The 20,340-nt window shown below is 37.9% G+C and overlaps 1 protein-coding gene across 1 annotated transcript in view; it reads right to left on the bottom strand.

The window, feature by feature from the left end:
• DLG2 (discs large MAGUK scaffold protein 2) overlaps positions 1–20,340 on the bottom strand; it is a 780,826-nt gene that overhangs the window by 444,150 nt on the left and 316,336 nt on the right. The window contains exon 10 of the mRNA XM_032595102.1: positions 3,104–3,259. Coding sequence (XP_032450993.1) covers positions 3,104–3,259 — 156 coding nt within the window. The remainder of the gene's footprint in view (positions 1–3,103; positions 3,260–20,340) is intronic.

The following is a 20,340-nucleotide window of genomic DNA, read 5'->3' as shown; positions in this document are numbered from 1 at the left end:
TCTAAGATGACCAGAAGTTAACAAGGCAAAGTGTAAGAAGAGCTTTTCAGTTTGGGGAAAGAGCATTTGTGAAGCACTTGAAATAAAAAGAGATTTAGTGCATTTTGTGAATGTGAATAGTGTGATCAGCAAAGGGAAGAGTGAAATGAGATGTTTAAGAGGCAGGCAAGGGCTAGGTCATGCAGAGCTTGGATGCTGTGATAGTGACTTTGCATTTTAGACTAATGCAAAAGAAGAGAAAGAGATGTGATCTGTATTTTTAACAGATCACCTGGGCTGCACTGAGCATAAATCAGGAGGACAACAGCAGCAATGGTGAGACCAATTAGGAGGCTATTTATTGTATGTAGGTGGGAGATAATAGAGGCTTGGGTTCAAGTGGTGGAAATAGACGTAGAGGAATGTGAATAGATTGGAGATACATTTGGAGGTAGAATCAATAGGACTTGAAGACAGATTGGTGGGTGAGAGGGAGAAAAGGTTTAGGTATGAATCTCAAGTTTTGGCTTGAATAATGAGATGGGTAAACGTGCCATTTGCTGAGTTGGGCAAGTGTGAAAGGGGAGCAAAGTGGGGTGAAGTCAAGAATTTCAGTGTCAGTGTATTGATGACAATGCCACTAAAATGGGTGCATATATGTATATATATGTAGATGATTATATATGTAAATGCGTGTGACTTTTTTTTTTTAAATGAAGGATAAACTATGAAAAAAAAAAGAAGGAAGAGGAAAAAGAAGGGGACAGAATTAGACTAGAAAATAGAATTCCCAGTGGGGTGATAGAGGGTGAGGGTTGGAGACTGGTATATAGGATTACTGCAGGTATGTAATTTGAAAAAGACATATTCCACATTATACCATAATTTATCTCAATTTGGGAAAAACACAAAAAGAAACCCCATAGTCTTCATAATATAAATTACAGAAAGTAAACTGAACAAGAATTATATCTGGTAGATCTACATAAAAGGTGGATTCTACAATTTGCTTATTGGTGAGTTTTAAGAGAGGGATGCATCAAAATTTCCAGTAGGATGCAAGAAATGCAACTTTTAGGGTTATCAAAAAAAAAGCATGGATTAAAAAAAAAGATCCATTGACACTGAGTCAGAAGGGAGATGAGAAGGCAGGATAAAAATAGAGAAAGGAGAGAAAAAGTTAAATGGGTGGAGAATTTTTCCAGCAAGCAACAATGTCTCTGCCATCAGGCCTATGCTGATGCAGGTGCTAATGAACCCCTGGGTTTGAATGCCAGCCCTGCCACTTAGTCCTAGATGATCTGGGGCATGTCAGGTGATTTCCAAGCCTCGATTTCCCTACTTGTAAAATGAAGATATTGATAACATCTGTCTCATAAGATGACTATCAGGGTTAGGGGCGCCTGGGTGGCGCAGTCGGTTAAACGTCCGACTTCAGCCAGGTCACGATCTCGCGGTGGGCTGATGGCTCAGAGCCTGGAGCCTGCTTTCGATTCTGTGTCTCCCTCTCTCTCTGCCCCTCCCCCGTTCATGCTCTGTCTCTCTCTGTCCCAAAAATAAATAAACGTTGAAAAAAAAAATTTTAAAAGATGACTATCAGGGTTACAAGAAACAAATCTTAAGAAGTACTTAACAAAATGCCTGGCACAGAGGAGAGCTCAGTAAGTGGTAGCAGACTTTGCATAGCTGATTACAGATGCCTAAATACCAGGAAGTCATTATTGTCGGTGTGTGTGCGTACCTTCTCACTTCCCTATGGCTATAGTATCTTGGCCCTCTTCGTATCAAAATTGTCTGGTTCAATGTATCAAGAAGTAGTGTTTATAATTTGTTAAAAATATAAGAAGATTTAATTAATATTTATAAAGCATTTTTAAATGCTGTTAGGCTTTAATTGTTACAAATTAGTGAAAATGCCCGGCTGATTATGTAGCCAAAAATATCTTTTCTCATGTATGTCTAGAGATGTTATGTATAATTAAATTTGTTATTTAACTGCTCTAGAAAGACCAATAATTGACTTTTAACTTTTTCTTTGGAAAACAACAAAAACCAAAAACCAGAGATGATGTTCTAAGGAGACCCTCTTGACCTATCCATTTGCACTTTGAATTACTCCAAAATGCATATTTTCACAGTCCTAATTTTATTATGAAGACATATAAAGGTATTCTGAGAACATAAGTAGATAAGCACCTCATTATATGTAGGAACATCATGATTGAGATCTCCTGATTTAAACAGAATTGGAAGTACCTTATGGAACACCAGATTCTCCTTTTATTATTGTCCTCTCTCTGGGAATTTGACAATTGTGTAAAGATGAGGTTTTCTTATTTAGCATACATATACTTTAGAATACTGATGCAGACTCATACTCTACCTTTAGACTTAGGATGGTTTGTTTACAAAGTTGTGGAAAGACTCAAAACATTCTAAGTCAAATCTGAACTCAGCATTTATTTGCAAAATCATACTGAGGGCAACGAGTTAACTTCTTTAAACTTTTGTTTTCTTATATAAAATGGTAGTAACTAAATAAAGAGAATGTGGTAAATACCTACTGTAACATATCATAAAGGTTAAAATTCTTTGTGGTTAGATAGAACCAGCTAATTCTGTAGTTTGGGGCAAGATGTTTAATGCCTTAAGGAGTCAACTGAGTAGTGGTATTAATTTAATATTTTTGTTAAAATATTAAATGGCAATAACAGTACCTACTTCTTGGGCTTTGTTATGCCTGGAGCATAGTAAGTGCTTATTAAACATTATTAAAAAATGCACTGCGTACATGCTCTTTTATGCTTCTGTATGAGGAAAATAGAACTAATTAAATTCCAAAATTAATTCTTCTGGAAAAATATAGTTAATACCTTTTTAAAAATGCATGGGAACCAAGAACATTTGGAATATCATGTGATCATGTCTGAGTGCTCTGTGATCACACCGGGGGGGGGGAAAGGCAATGTTCTTAATTTCTCCCATTGCACCAAAGGAGCAGAACATCTCTCCACCGAGGAAGATGTCACGCGCAAGAGAAGTGAGCAGAGGTGGATTCTACCCATTCATCCTTGTGGAAGCACATGCAATTCGAGAAGATGAAGTGAGGAAGCGCATGCAGTACCTGGTCATCTCAGAGTCAGGGAGCAGGCCTAGGTGGTAGTGGGGGTAGGGAGCTGAGAGAAGGAAGCTTTTGTCACACTCAACAGGGGAATAGTGCCTGGGAGAAGCAGGCTTATCACACAGTTTGTTCACAGTGCTGTAAACAGGTTCCGGAGGCCTGGTAATACAAGAGGAAGAGAAAGAGATGCACGGTTAGCACACGCACTGAACAACTGTGCAGTTAGCAGCATTTCGCCATATGCAAAAAGGAACACCCCAGAGGGAGCCTTAGGTTTTGTTAGCCTTGGAGAAAAAGTATTTTTAAGAAACAGTATCTCTGCTTAGAAATCAAAACTTTGGCTGACATTGGGCATGATGAAAGTTCATATGCCAGATACGTCAATGGAGTCAAAGCCAATTTATAAATGCCATACCGTTTCGGATAATGCAGTCTGAAATAACAAACTTTGGGATTCTCTAACATGGCTCCTTTTAAAACTTGGGTTTCATCCTAATTGTAAACTTATAGAGACCTTCCTGAACCCATTCATTGGTCAGGATATCCTGTTATTTGTCACGGCACCCTGTTCATACTTCATAATATTTTTTCTGAGCATGAACTAATCTTGTTTGTTGCATTTAATTTATTATTTTCACTCTCACTACACTAAATTTTATGAGAATGGAGGCTACATTTATTTTGTTAACCACTTAAAATAGAGTCAGTCCACATTTCATAATATTTCTTGTATTCATATACAAATGAATAAACGGACAAAACTTGGCATACTTATATTGCAGTTTTGGGGGTGTGGAGCTTGGCTTTACCTAGAAATCTAACTGCTTACATGATCTCAGTGATTCCTCTATATATTTATTCATAAATTGCCCCCAACAATTTCAGAGTTTTCTACCAAAAGGATAATCACTTTGGTAAAATTTCTACTAAATGAATTAATCTAGGGACACTAAAACATTATCTAAAATTGGAACATCTTTTAGTTGTTACAAACATGCATAGTAAGATCAGATAAATTTCAGCTATAACTTTAGCCAAACATGCATGTACTACATGCATAAAGTGCTTGGTTATTAAAAAAAAAATCTGATAACTCCATACTCCACTCTTTTTAAAATATTTGTTTAAGTTTATTTATTTGAGAGAGACGACAGTATTAGTGCGGGAGGGGCAGAGAGAGGGAGAGAGAGAGAATCCCAAGCAGGCTCCACAGTGTCAGTGTGGAGCCCAACATGGGGCTCAAAGCCACAAAACCAGGAGATCATGATGTGAGCCCATGACATGAGCCAATCAAGGGTTAGATACTCAACTAACTGAGCCACTCAGGCGTCCCTATACCACACTCTCACACATGGTCTGATATTGCCACCAATATCTTCCATTTAAGGTAAGAATTAAAAGATCCAAATGTAAATGGAAGAACTATCCAGAAGTCTGAGTGGGGAGGTAAGGAGGAGGATAGGAAACAGGGCAATGTCCACAGGGCCAGACCCAGGTGAAGGAGAGAGTAGCCCGTTGGGACCATGAGACATCAGAGACAACAAGTGGTGGCCCTATCCCTGAGCAAAGGTATGGGAAGTGTATGTGGTGAACTCAGCGAAGGCACAGTCCATGTTTCTGGAGATCCAGACCTCAAACTGGTCCCTAATATCTTATAGTTGCTCAGTCAATACTTCCTGAACAGAACAGGGGAGAAAAGAGGACAAGCAAAGCATTAAGAACAAACTTTACCTAATTTATAGCATTACTGTGGGCCAGTCATGGCTTAGATGCACTATCTAGAGAATTAATTTCTTCCCTAACACAATGCCTTCCATGACATACAGGAGATGCCTTGACCTGTAGAAGGGCTGAGGAGTGGACAGGAGTAATCCAGAAGCTTATTTTGTCATTCAGAATAACTATATCCCAGTGGTAACATCAGGTGCTTTATAATGAAGTTGGCTTGTTCTATCCCAGTGACTAATAAAATTACATTTACGGAAGCTAGTATGTATTCTTGTTCAGGCAAGTGTTCCATTTTCAGAAAAACCTAGTTTGTCAATTTATGTTTATCAATTATATAGAGTTCACACAATTCACAATGACAAACACCAGCACTTTAAAAAAAGCAGCTGCAAGATCATTCTTAAAAAGTGGGTTTTTTTAAATCAGTTTTTATAAGTAATTTACACTATGTGAAGTGCTGTAAAAGGAAAGATACTTATCCACTGAAATATGTATTTTAAAACAGTCAGATCTGATACTGTTCTTGAATTTTGAGAAGGATCTGTTTTGCTTTGTTAATATGCTCAGCTTTATGAAGATTTATGTATGTTTCTGAGGGTTTTAGAGACAGAGAGACCCATGATGCCAGTCAGATAAAGAAAATTGGTTTGAGGGCCCCTGGATGGCTCCATTTTCAGCTTAGGTAATGATCTCACTGCTTGTGAGTTCGAGCCCCATGTAGCGCTCTGTGTTGACAGCTTGGAACCTGGAGCCTTTTTCGGATTCTGTGTCTCCCTCTCTCTCTCTCTGCCCTTCCCTGCTTGTGCTTTGTTTTTGTCTATCTCAAAAATAATAAACATAAAAAAAAAAAAGAAAATTGGCTTGAGGGATCACAGTTTTGTCTGAACCAAAAATGTGGTTATCCACACAAAACCTCATCTTGAAAAGACTTTGTATTAATAAAATGCATAAATATCAATTAAATAAGATAGGAGGAGGAGTGTATGAGCTCTCCGGGAATTATATTGTGTAAGTTAGCACAAGAAGACCTGACACTCTCCAAATTTTCCACTCTACAATAAGAGTTGCTGTGGCAGAGATGGCTGGATTGTCTCCCAAACATCCATTTACTCTTTTTTTTTCTTATTAAGTGAAAGCCAATTTTCCACTAGTCACTTTTCCTGTAGTAAAACTTTATTTCTCAGCCTTCCTTGTAAATAAATGTGGCCCAGGGAAAATGTTCAGCCCAAGGTAACTGGAGCAGAAGTGTTGTGTGGGATTCTGCTGATAGCTGCCTAAAGAGGAGCTGACTTAGCTAGGACCCCTGTGATTTTGCTCTTTCCCATTTCCTCCCTCTACTGACCTAGAGCCTAAATATAATAGCTGGAGCATCAATGGTCATCTTGGACCATGAAGCAACCTGAGGACAAAAAGAAACAACATAGACAGTGGAGCATAATGGTCACTGTGTCACTCACTGATGATAGTGAGCAATAACCTACCACTTCTGGACTTCCTACCCTGGATTTCTTTTATGTGAGATAAAATATGTTTATGCTCGTGTCGTATTTTTGTTATATAAACAGGATTTCATGTTAACAGATATACTCCTGAAAAATGTAAGAATGATAATCTAAAACAAGGAGATAACTATAGATAGGGTCTACCATAAGGGCCTGATACATTCAATTATGTCAGAGGTACATCTGTCACCTTTTGTATACACAGAAAAATATACAGAACTCTATTTTCTGGCTTTGTTTAAAGGCTGTGACTGTTTAGAGAACTCACTGTGTCCTTACTAAAAAATATTATATGTAGGGGCACCTGGGTGGCTCAGTCCATTAAGCATCTGACTCTTGATTTCATCTCAGGTCATGATCTCATGGTTTGTGAAATCAAGCTCCACATTGGGCTCTGTGCTGTCCGTGGAGCCTCCTTGGGATTCTCTCTCTCTCTCTCTCTCTCTCTCTCTCTCTCTCTCTCTCTCTCTCCCCCCTTACTTATAAATGCACATGTGTGCTCTCTGTCTCTCTCAATATACATATATATATATATGTATATACATATACATGTATATATATGTGTATATATATATATATATGTATGTATATGTATGTATGTATATTGAGAGAGACAGAGAGAGAGCACACCTGTGACTATAGATGCTGGAGAGGATGTGGAGAAACGGGAACCCTCTTGCACTGTTGGTGGGAATGCAAATTGGTGCAGCCACTCTGGAAAACAGTGTGGAGGTTCCTCAAAAAATTAAAAATAGACCTACCCTATGACCCAGCAATAGCACTGCTAGGAATTTCCCCAAGGGATACAGGAGTACTGATGCATAGGGGCACTTGCACCCCAATGTTTATAGCAGCATTCTCAACAATAGCCAAATTATGGAAAGAGCCTAAATGTCCATCAACTGATGAATGGATAATGAAATTGTGGTTTATATATACAATGGAGTACTACTTGGCAATGAGAAAGAATGAAATATGGCCCTTTGTAGCAACATGGATGGAACTGGAGAGTGTGATGCTAAGTGAAATAAGCCATACAGAGAAAGACAGATAGCATATGGTTTCACTCTTATGTGGATCCTGAGAAACTTAACAGAAACCCATGCGGGAGGGGAAGAAAAAAAAAAGAGGTTAGAGTGGAAGAGAGCCAAAGCATAAGAGACTCTTAAAATCTGAGAACAAACTGAGGGTTGATGGGGGGTGGGAGGGAGGGGAGGGTGGGTGATGGGTATTGAGGAGGGCACCTTTTGGGATGAGCACTGGGTGTTGTACGGAAACCAATCTGACAATAAACTTCATATATTGAAAAAATAAAAATAAATAAATAAATACATAAGAATAAGGGAACTGATGACTTCTTTTAGGTCATAAAATATTTTCATGATGATGTCATTTCAGTTAACATTGTGCCTAGGAGGGCTGATTTAATGTTCTCAGTCTGCTGTTGACTTGACAGATCAAGAAAATGATGTTACCAGTTTTCTCTAGTCCTTTCACCTCAGTAGAACTATATTTTGAAACAAATTATCAGAATCAAAGCTGGCTAAATATATGTATTAAGGAAAAAATCCTACCTGTATTATACTCAAGTAAATTAAGAGGAAAAAATTTACTCCCTAAACACTACAATAAATTCAAGACAAGGTCCTGTACCTTGTCCAGTGTTGAACTCTTAAGACCTTTACCTATATACTTCTGGAATCATTTTATAGTCATAATATTATTTCATGACTCACATATTTAGTAGATTTGGTGTCGGGGGAAGGCTTAGATAACTTGAATTTTCAAAAAAGGACCTCTTATCTTTGCCTGCAGTCACTTCCAGAATTTTTTTGTGGTGGATTGATTCCTTGCCCAGGCTTAATTACTCATGATTCAAAGTCTGATCAAAGCAGAGATACAGCTACTGATAATGCAGGCTCATTTATACCTATCGTTCAGTCTTTCATCCTTTATGTATTTACATGTTTTGTTCAGTCACTGGCTATCAAGTAGACATTTCAAATCCAGTTTAATTGTGAGAAGACTTGGTATCTCAGAAGATGGGTAGATGAAAAACGTCAAAACATAACAAAACACTTGACAAACCTGACAGAACCTTCTTGCAATATTCACAATGTTCTCTTGCAACCACACAATCAGATTAAAAATAGCAGTGAGAATGTCCTTTCGAGTGGCCTAAAGATTGAGTTCATATTGGAAGATTTCTGCCTATAGATTCATTACTGTCCTAAGATTCTACCATGTGTTATGTACTATATAGGCCACAGTACATACCCAGTAAGTGCTATAAGCTATAGTCTAAGCATAGGAAATGGCACACAGTAGGTACTTGAGAAATCTTTCTTTGAATAAATGGATTTTTTTAAACCATTCTCCATTGAGAGAAATGAAAAAAAAGTATTTCTGGCTCTTTCAAGGAAGTCCTAAGTTATTCTGAATCTTCTACGTACATTTAAAATCTTGGGCCATCATTAATTCTCACAGGTTATCCAGAAGGACAGAAACCCCTATGGTGTCAGAAACTGGCAGCTTTAAGTGCTTGGTGTACATGGTTCACTCCATCTCCAGGGACAGGTTTTGTACACCTGCAAGCCTGGTCACAGCAATGCCTACCTGCTGTTCCCACAAGAGTCACCTCACAGGCACAGAGCTCCAGGAAGACTTCTCAGGACTGGGGTCCAGAAGTCTTAATGCCAGCAGTCAACATTCTTAGCATTTCCCTGCAGTGCATATTCTCTGTGACCTCTCCACCAGACAGACAAGAAACACCAGGTTATGAGCTGTTATTGGAATAGATGCCACCATCACTTCACATTTATTCAGTGAAGAAGTGCCATGGCGAAATGACCTCAGGCAGTGTGACTTATTCAGTCACAAATTGAAAGAGCCTGTTTATCCTACTATAAACCTCAAAGTTGCCTAGGTCAGAAGGTAATGAATATGAAAATCCAATCTGAGGCACCTCCTGTTTCTCTTCTTTCTGTTAATGCCCCCAGAAAAGGGGAAAAGTAGTTAGAGATATTAGTGTAATCTCTAAGTGAATTTATAAACAAATCATTTATCTTGCTGTCCACTTATCGGGGCCATAGATAAATGGCTTTGTAGTCTCCAGTGTTCAGCCATCAGCATTTATTTGCATATCTATGGGTTTATAATTGCAGGCTCTTATAGCATATAATTAGCACCCCTGGCCCTTGGCAACCTCTCTTCTCTGAAGTCCATTAGCACTTGCTATGTGTTCAGCTTCCTTGGCATTTTCAATTGTTAATCCACAATGATGGTATAGACAGAGGTGCTTCATCTAACCCTCTTCTAAGAAAAACTACCCTGTCTGCAACTGCCTCTTCCCATTTGCCCCATTGACTCCAACCCGATTCAGTCCCTTACTTAGCCAAAGCGCTTAGACCTGGAGTGTAACTCTGCCTTTGCATCTAGAGCCTGTAGGACCTGCAGGGTTAGGGTTGGGGAGGAAAAAAAAAAAAAAGCCTAGGCCCATTGGATTCTGCTATTAAATGTGAATAAAGGGGCAGAAAAAGAAATTATCAGCTGGTAGCGTGTAGAGGGTAGCTGCAGCTGCGTCCACTATTTATAGCGAGCCAGACTGAAGCTTCCCAAATTTTGTTGCCAAAGCGTCTAGAGGTTCCTTGAATCTAGAAAACAATCTGGGTTTACTGTCTAAGGGGCTTATTAGGGCTCATGCTATTGAATTTCTCTGTTGGCTCCCATATGATATTACTTGTATGATGAAAATCAACTACCACCTCCCACCATATTCCTTTATGGGAGCTTAGGTCATATCTCTTGCTTATAATCAAAAGAGTAAAAATAAAACAGACACTCTGTTTGTTTGTTTTTACTGTCCTTTTCAGATCACCTCAAATTATGCCACTCAAAGACAAAGATAAAACCTTTACCCCATATGTGATTCCAGAGTACCTGAGACCAATACCTAACTGATCCTGTCTTTAAAATTTTATTCATTATGAATTCTTTTGCATTAATTTTATTTCCTAAAATATTGCATAAAATTATTTTTTTTAAGTTTATGTATTTATTTTGAGAGAGACAGAGACAATGTGAGCAAGGGAGGGGCAGAGAGGGAGTGAGAGAGTGAATCCCAAGCAGGCTCTGCGCTGTCAGCACAGAGCTGGACTTTGGGCTCCAACTCACAAAATCATGAGATCAAGACCTGAGCTGAAACCAAGAGTTAGATACTTAACTGACAGAATTACCCAGGCACCCTAGCATTAAAATATTATCTTAATTACAGAGTTTTTTGGTGCCCCCTTAAATTTTGTGCCTGATGTGGTACTTTACTTGCTTCACCCTAGTCAGAACTCCGTATCAGAGACAATAAATGTTTAACACAGTGATGGCAGTGATTGTGAATACTCCTCTGTATAGCACCTGAAGGTATTTCAAATGGATACGACTTCGTTCCCTTAGAAATAACAGTAACAGTGACTCACTTTATTGAGTTTTCCAGTCTCCATTAAAGAGACTGCTTTCAAAACCCAATAGCCGTCTCAGGCATGGCCTTTCCCTCATTATACTGTTATATTTGGTGCACAGGGCTGCCTCCTTCTCTAGACTATTAGCTCTCAGAGGATCAGGGCCAAATCTCATTTATCTTTGTTTCTATATAGCTTTCCTGATTGTAAGAATGTATGAGTGAGGTACTGTCATAGGAATGAAACAAATCTGTGGGGGGGAGGGGTGGGGAAAAGGACTGGTACTTTTTATTCTCTTTTCCTGAGCTAGAGTTAAAAGGAAGAGTCTAAGGGGTACATAGGTGGTTCAGTTGGTTGAGTGGCCAACTTAGATTCAGGTCATGATCTCACTGTTCATGAGTTCAAGCCCCACATCAGGCTCACGGCAGTGATCCTCTGTCCTCCCATCTTTCTCTGCCCCTCTCCCTCTTGTGCACACACTCTCTCTCTCTCAAAAAAAAAGTGTCTAAAATTGCAGTAGGAAGGATTTGGGTTATATATCTGAATGCTTTTGACCATAAATCTGTCATATAGAGTGATATAGATGAATCTGAAAACTGCTTAGATTTTCCAACCCTTATCCTGCTGTGGCCTTCCCTGGCAGTTCTAAATGGAAAGGTAGCATCCAGGCTTATATTCTATACAGGTCACAGAACCACACCATATAATGATGGCTGCTGGAATGCTAAGGGCTTGGGTGCTCAAGCATCTGGTATATTACTTGGGATAATTTGGAGGCAATTTTTTTTTTAAACCATACAAGGGTGCCCCATGTCCCCTTTTACATACAATACAGTATTTTGGGGCCAAGGAATTGGAGAAGCAAAAAAAAAAAAAAAAAAAAAAAAAAGGATTGAATTCTAGGCCTGGGATAATTGGTTTTAAGGACAAAATTGTGGGGAGCCTAAAATTAGGGGATAAAAGAGAATACAGAACCAGGCTGTGAACTACATGGCCCAGCAGGTAAACTGGACATTATAATGAGAAGGATTAAAGAAGAGGCTGACTTCTCTTACACTGAGCAGCAAGAAGAAGAATATTAGCCATTTGGTGAAGGTGCTACCACAGCTTAAAGAATAAAATAGAGAGATACAGGGAATGAATTGGTCTAGATCGTTTGTAAGAGCCCCTTCATCCACCTAATTCTAAGTACCATCAGGACTTCTGCCTCTGAGTAGATGCCTATTTGCATTATACTTCCTTAACTTTTCTAAAACATAGCTTCTTTATTTTAATGATATTAAAAAGCCTTCTCTGTATACCAACAAAGTTGTAAGGTGTAAAATTATACATAGATGTAAGTTATTACAAAACAGTGTGGTGAGTGGAAAGAAACAGAGCTAGGTTTCACCATGGCTTTTCCAATTTTACCTTCAGTGGTCTGTAATTTCTTTTTTTTTTTTTTAATTTTTTTTCAGCCTTTATTTTGAGAGACAGAGTGTGATCAGGGGAGGGGCAAAGAGAGAGGGAGACACAGAATCCAAAGCAGGCTCTAGGCTCTGAGCTGTCAGCACAGAGCCTGACATGGGGCTTGAACCCATAAACTGTGAGATCATGACTTGAACCAAAGTCAGATGCTTAACTGACTGAGTCACCCAGGTGGCCCAATGTAGTTTCTTAACTTCCCTGACCCTCACTCAGCATTTTCATCTGTAAAGTGGGGAGAGTAATGCTGGCTTGAGCCGGGTATGAGAAACAAAGAATGAACATAAAGCACCCAGCTCAGTGCATGGGACTCACTGTGAGTTTACCAAATAGTAGCCAATATTATCTTTATTGTTGTTTATTTTTTAAAATAAATTTGACATGTAACATTTTGCACAATGTGTTACTCTGATACATTGATATACTGTAATGTGATTACTGATGTAGTGATTTTTATCACATTATGTAATTATAGTACACTATTACTGTCTATACTCGTTATACCTTGCATTAGGTCTCTACGGCTTATTTACCACTCATTACAGGGTTGTACCCTTAAATACTATCACTCTTATTCACCCTCCCCAACTCCTGGTAACCACCATTTTACTCTCTGTTTTTGTCTCAATTATTACTTTCAGGCACTTATGTGCACAGGACTGCCTAGCCTCTGAGAATGAGGCTCTCCTATCAGGTAGTCCACCAATTAGCTGGTTAATGTCTTGTGGATTCTCTACAAGAGAGTAAAACAAAATAGTAGCAATCTGTGGTTGCTATCAGTAGCAATCAGTACCACCAAAGGCACTGCATAATTTTGCCTTCTAAAGACTCATTTTGCTCCTGATATTGGAAAGGTAATTGATCCTCAATCATAGCCCTTCAGGTTGATGCACTCTTCACCTGAACTTCTCAATTATTTTCATTGTCTCTAACAAGATATCATCTCCAACTCTAACTTGTAGCTGCACCTTCATAGTGAACTGTTTTCCTGTATGATTCATGGCTGTGGTATCATGTCAAATCATTGGGACATAAGTAATTTGTTATTAGCAATAGTCTATGTACCATAATCTATAAATATATACCTTTAAAAACAGAAAGTAGGATCACTTCATGATTTTCTCTATATTAACATCACTCTCAGTTATATTTTATTATGTTTGCTTACTGAGGAGAGAAATGGGAGAGCCCAACCTGCACCATTTAAAGTCATTTTGAAAGTTTTCAATTATTAAGGTGTTTTATTCCTTCAAAAGATTGTTGGGTTTCAACAAAGTTGGGCTCTCTCATGACTGTGGATTATAAATTGTTCATTCAATGTTTTATTGAAATAAGAAGTTGAAAGTTGATGACCTTGACGATGGCGTGTATAACAAGTACAATTCCAAAGAGGACAGGACTCACCATATCTTGGTATTGGGTGAGTGTGTCCAGCTACAGTAGTATTTTTGTGTCATTCTGAAAGATTTTGAAACAAATACTATCTAAGATGCACACAGTCAGTGTCATGGCTAGACCAAAGGCTTTTGAGATTTGAATTATTTAAGGTTCATTACGTCCTACCACAGTGCTTATATTCTTATATTTTTGTAAATCTAGTTTTAAAGATTTTTTTCTTTTTAATTGAATTCATATGATAAAATGTATCTATGATAGTTATCTAGCATCCTGATGGAAAAGAATTTTCTAAGCATAAAATCGATGGAAGAAATTGCATAAAAGATGAGAGAGTAGACTACATAAAAATTTAAAACCACTGAAGTAAAATAAGATGTTATAAACAAGGAATAAGCTGGGAGAGCATCTTCTCAAGTACATTTATCAGTATTTTTAAGATGCTCCTACAATTCAGTAAGATAAATCCTAAATTTTCAATAGAAAATAGACAAAGGCATTTAACATCCAATCACTAAAACAATACAAATGACAAACAGACATACAAACATAAATGTTTAACCTCACTAGGAATAAGAGTAATGCAAATTAAATGCTATGCACCCCTGGGCTTGTTTAAAAATAATAAAGGATTTTAAAATCGGTAAGTCACAATTTAGTTGTGGCATGGCGAGACAGACACTCATATTGCCGGTGCTATGGAGTGTTAAACTCCCTTACAACATTTCAAGAAAGCAATTTGGGGGGCGCCTGGGTGGCGCAGTCGGTTAAGCGTCCGACTTCAGCCAGGTCACGATCTCGCGGTCCGTGAGTTCGAGCCCCGCGTCGGGCTCTGGGCTGATGGCTCGGAGCCTGGAGCCTGTTTCTGATTCTGTGTCTCCCTCTCTCTCTGCCCCTCCCCCGTTCATGCTCTGTCTCTCTCTGTCCCAAAAATAAATAAACGTTGAAAAAAAAAAAAAAAGAAAGCAATTTGGCAACATATTTCAGAAGTTTTAGAAGTAATCCTGCCCTTTGGTTAAGCAATTCTACTTGTAGTGTGCAATCCCAATAAGAAAATAAAAATGTGGACACATGGTTCCACAGAGAGAAACTCATTGTGGTTTGTTATAAGAAAAAATCAGAACAAAAGTAAATAATCAAAATGTTCAAAAAGGAGACAAAAGATGTAAAATGTAAGATATACCCACAAGACAGTTTCTTGTTTAGCCATTAAAGATTCACGAAAAATTCTAATGATATAGGAAAATGCTTTCTTTTACAATGTTGAATAAAGTGTGGTGCAAAATTGTAAATGGGACTGTGGACACAGTGGACTTGAAAACACCAAATCCTCCTAAACTAAGAAAACATGAAAGAAACTGCCTTATAGAGTAGGGATTGGGGCGGGTTAAAAGAGGGTTTCTAGGAAGTGGTAATAAGTACATAGCACATGCAACGTTAAAGGGAATCTAAAAACATGTCCCATTCAGGAAGTTTATAAAAGGCTTGAGTAGGAGACAAATTTGAGAAGGTATATAGGTCTTGAGTACAAGTGTAATATCCACTGGTGATGGGAAGTCATGGAAGTTACTGCTCTTCCCACTGAATGCAATGGAATTTCAATCATTTTTACTGTTCCTTTGTACATTCATTCATTTCATTTGATAAATATTTACCAAAAACCTACTCTGTACCAGGCCCAGAGAGAGGTATTGTATGTATATGTATACACACACACACACACACACATATGTATAGTATATACACACACACATATATATGGTTGCGAATAAGATAAAATGTTCCCTCTGCTAATTGAGCAAAATCTTGTTGGCAAGGAAATTTGATTGCAAGGAGCAGAGAGACTTATTTGAGCTACTGCAGGTGACATGTGCATGGAAACTCAGGAAAAGCTGAAATGGCAGAGCTCTGGAAGAGTGAGATATAGTGAACTGTTATCTAGAGCATCCCCATCAAGATGACACCTTTTCTCTTTGTGCTACTTCCTTCTCCTTTTTCTGGCCATGACCTTCTCTAACTGGCATTTTATAAATGAGACACTCTCCATCACACTGTTCCTGCTGCTCTGAGTTTCTGCTTCCTAATAACATCAACTTGCACACAACTCATGATAGACCCTGTGGCCTCCTTTTCATCATTACCTATTAGCTTCATTTTTCACTGATAGGTGTGCATTCAGGCTGCCTTTCAATTAAAAATCGCTGAGAGAGAATCTGATAGATTCAGTTCACTTTTTTTTTTTTTTTTTTTTTTTTTTTTCAATCATGTTGCTGGTCACTGGCTACCCTTGGGATTGGTATACTTTGGGTCAAGTACACACCCTGTCCATTCGCTGGGGGAGGAGCCACCTGACCCTTTTGTTTCTGCCCTTTCAATAGAGATTCAGGCAGGGCACAGTGGTCTGAGGTGAGCTGGGCATTCCATTCTGCTGGTGTCCTTAGATTTGGCCTGATGTCTAAGTAAACACACCTTCATATTTCCAGCTAGTACTGTTCAAAAATGGTACAGAGAAAAAAGTAAGGCTATTCTTTGGATGCAAATTTGTAAACAAAAAAGTCTGAATAATAAAAAAATATGGAAAACATCACAAAGGTGCCCAAAATAAGGTCCAAAGCTGAATTATCTCCCTAGGGTTTCTTTCTATTAATCATGGTATTAAAACATAATCTTACAGAACTAAATATTTACCTCTACAATAATCATTTTCTTTCCTCAGAGGCTTCCAGATTATTTATATTTGTAACATCTAAACCAAAGGTTTCTGGATCTGATAAGATCTTGAGTTTTTAAATTCACACCTACATAAAAAATTCTGAATATGTTTAGCCAAATCTTATCTTCTAAAATAGAATGCAAAATGTTAATTTCACTATATATTTCTGTATGCTGATTTTACATTATTAATACAGACTCTGTAGGGGAGAAAATACTTTACACCTTTAACTGGAAGAAAGCTCAGCTTGAGTAAAACAGTAGCTCCTAGAAGGAAAAATAATGTTCAGATATAATCCTGTACTTATCAACGGGAAGGATGATGTGGCTTTAACCAAATCACTTAGATGGATTTCTTTCCCATCCCTTTGCAATGGTACATTATCCTCTATCTCATGCAGCTGTTACCATTTACTCTTCTGGGCCTCTTATTGCAAGCAGGTTATAAAGATTGTCTTGTGGCCACGGAGGAAGGATAAGACATCCATAAGAACAAGAGATTGCTGTAGCATTGCCTTGCTGTCTTTAGAGAGGACTGCCTTCTCAGAAGCACTTCTACCGGGATTTCAGACCAAGACATACATAGACTGAGGTCATAAATACCCTTGAGTTGATGCTTCACATTACTTCAAAATTTACATATATTGGTCCCTTCTACCAACCTTATATTTGCATATGTAATACATCAGTCGTTCCTGGTTCCTAAGAAGCGGCTCACTCCTATTTTCTCCACAACACCTTTTGACGCACAACTAATTGTAGATTTTTCTCTTTTCTAAACTCCCATACAGTATGGGAGTTTTTTTTTTAATTTTTTAAAGCTTTTAAACTTTTTTTTTTAAGTTTATTCATTTGTTTTGAAAGGAGAAAGAAAGAGAGCTCACTAGCAGGGGAGGGGCAGAGAGAGGGGAGAGAGAAGGAATCCTAAGCAGGCCCTGTGCCATTAGCACAGCACCCGAGAAGGGGATCCAAATCATAAACCACAAGATCATGACATGAGCCCAAATCAAGAGCCAGATGCTTAACCAACGGAGTCACCCAGCACCCCTCCCATACAGTATATTTTTAATGGTTACCACTTGGTTTTGCACTCTGATGTATTTTAAATGACAAAAATACTATTTACATATATCTCGGGAACTTACTAGGAGGCAGGCCCTGTGTCACATATGCTGTATATATATATATATTCTATATCATGTCATCCTCTCAAGAACCCTAAGACATTTATAATACTATTGTCTGCAAGGCTTAGCACTGCCTGTGTGTCCTCACGTAGCTGACTTGGTGGTTGGGCCGGGCTTTGAACCTAGGTTGTCTGGCTGCAAAATGTGGGCGTGTACCATTATGTTTTGTTTTGTTTTGTTTTTTAACTTTTTTTTTCTAGCAAATACTCTCCCCCCCAGGGGCTAATGATATTCTTGGTCATCTTGGCAATTCCAGCTCCTATTTTAAAGGCAATAGACAATAGAACAAAGGGAGCAAGCTGAGTCTGATTGTCTAGATTCAAGTTCAGGCCCCATCACTTTTACAAGCCATGTGATCTTGGGCATCTTGTTTACCTCTATGCCTCAGTTTCTCCCCCTGTGGGCAAGAATCGTGCCTACCTCTTAGGGCCTTCTGAGTATTTGATGAAATGAGACTTAAATGGCACTTATCACAGTGCCTCACAGGTACTCAGTAAATGACCATCACTGGTATTTGAACAGGAAATCTGTCAGTGACCTGGTTTACAGGTCCATTTCTAGTCACTTTTGTGGATGTAAATTAATTCTTAAGAGAGGATTTCCTCTTGGGTTGATAAAATCATGTTTAAGGTCATGCCCAGGGTTGTTGGATACAGTGAATAAAAATACAGGATGCTCAGTTAAATCTGAATTTTGAGCAAGCAATGAACAATTTTTAATATAAATGCTAATACTGCATGGGAAATATTTATACTAAAGAGCTATTCATTATTTATCATTGTTTAAATTCAGTTTAAATTCACATTTAACTGGCCATCATTATTTTATCTGACGACCAGCTGGCCCCTTTGCCTTTGAGGTCCCTTACATTGCCAATATTCTGCCTTGAAACATACACATTCACACTGTGGTACATTCACACACATTTACTTGTTCACTTGGACTCTCCTTTTGGCTTACTGAATTCATTTGAATCAGCAAGTGTGCTTAATTTATTTTTGTACTCCCAGTGCTCAACATTATAGGTCTGTAACTATGCCTTAATTTATATCTATGCCCAAAACTATATGCAGATATATAATGTTAGATACTAATTCGATCTAGATCATATTATACATATTATTATGCTATTGCTTTTATTTTTTTAGATTTGCATCAAATTAGACATCCTTCCAAGTTAGTACAGATAAGCACTATCTATATTTTCTCTAATAAATGCAAAGTGGTGGTTGTATAAACTGCTGAACCTATGACCCAGAACTCCCATTAACAGGAATCCCTCCTATAAAATTGAGTACAGGGACACCTGGGTGGCTCGTCAGTTGAGCATCTGACCTCGGCTCAGGTCATGATCTCATGGCTGGGGAGTTTCCAGCCCCATATCAGGCTCACTGCTATCAGCATGGAGCCTGCTTCGGATTCTCAGTCTCCGTCTCTCTCTGCCCCTCCTCTGCTCACACTTTCTCTCTCAAAAATAAGTAAACATCAAAAACAATGTAAAACTGAATACAATAGGTGTACATAGATTATCACTGTCACAAAATTTGTGAAAGCAAAACACTGGAAAAAACATGTATGCTCATTAGTATTGAATAGCCATGTAGGCATTAAAAATATTGCTGTAGAAGATTTGATGACATGGAAACACATTCACAACATATAATTAACTGAAGAAGGCAGGTTAAAATAGTATATAAACTTCATCCAGTTTTTGTAAACAATAAATAAGATAAAGTATGATTCTAATTTTATATAATAGGTAATGAGGAAAAAAATTAGAAGCATATGCCAGAGAATTTGCTGAATATCATTTTTGGGAAATATGGTCACATAAAATTTTTATTTTCTCTCAATATTACATGTTTTCTAAAAGGTTTTTAAATGACATTAAAATTTATTCATCACTGAAGCTGAGAATCTGCATATGAATCGGCCATGAATCTATATACGTAGCATAATGCCAATTTTATGAGACGCATATCTGTGTGTCTATCTGTATGTTTGGAAAAGTCACTGGAATGTTAGTGGTGCTTTCTCTTAGTGGTGGAATTATAGGTAATTTTGATTTCCTTAATTATATTTTCCTATATTTAAAAATTATTATTTTTTCTATTCCAGAGGACTATGAGGGGTTTATGTTGGGTCTTACTCGTTTCAGTCTCAAAGAGCTACACATTCACAAACAACTCAAATGAAAACAAATTTCCCCACTTGAGGGCTAATTTTTCTTTAATTATGAGCAACTTTTATTTCTATGGCATATGGCGGTACTAACAAGGTATTATAAGTGTGGTAATGCAGCAATACAAGTCATTGGTTGTGACTAACAGGGTGGCTTAACTGGCATCACCATATTTATCATATGTAAATTGGTCAGAATCTCAAATGCCTTCAGTTATGCAAATATATATTCATTTATTAAGAAGATTCCAGTTAAGATTGAGTTGGCTTCAAGGAAATTATGTATTATCCAGGATCCTTTTATAGAAATGATGACAATTAAAACAAATTAATAGCAACTGTAGTTTTTGGTTTTGTTATTCATCTAACATCTATTTATGTACTTATATACAGAGAGGCTGTGAACATGGTGGAAAGAGCAGGAGACTTCAGGCAATAAGACTGCTCTGCCGCTTACTCAGCTGTGTGGCTGGGGAAGTTAAAACTTAAGTTGTCTGTATCTTGGCTGCCTTATCTAGAAAATGCCTTAAGACCTACCTTATAGGATTGCTATGAGGTTAAATGAGATACTCTGTGCAAAGCCTTAACAAATCACTGCCATTTGGTAGATGCTCAGT

The sequence above is a fragment of the Lynx canadensis genome, chromosome D1 (genome assembly GCF_007474595.2).
Source record: "Lynx canadensis isolate LIC74 chromosome D1, mLynCan4.pri.v2, whole genome shotgun sequence".
NCBI classification, from domain to species: domain Eukaryota; kingdom Metazoa; phylum Chordata; class Mammalia; order Carnivora; family Felidae; genus Lynx; species Lynx canadensis.
Note: the sequence above shows the minus strand (reverse complement) of the source record. Positions and strands in the feature narration are given on the sequence as shown.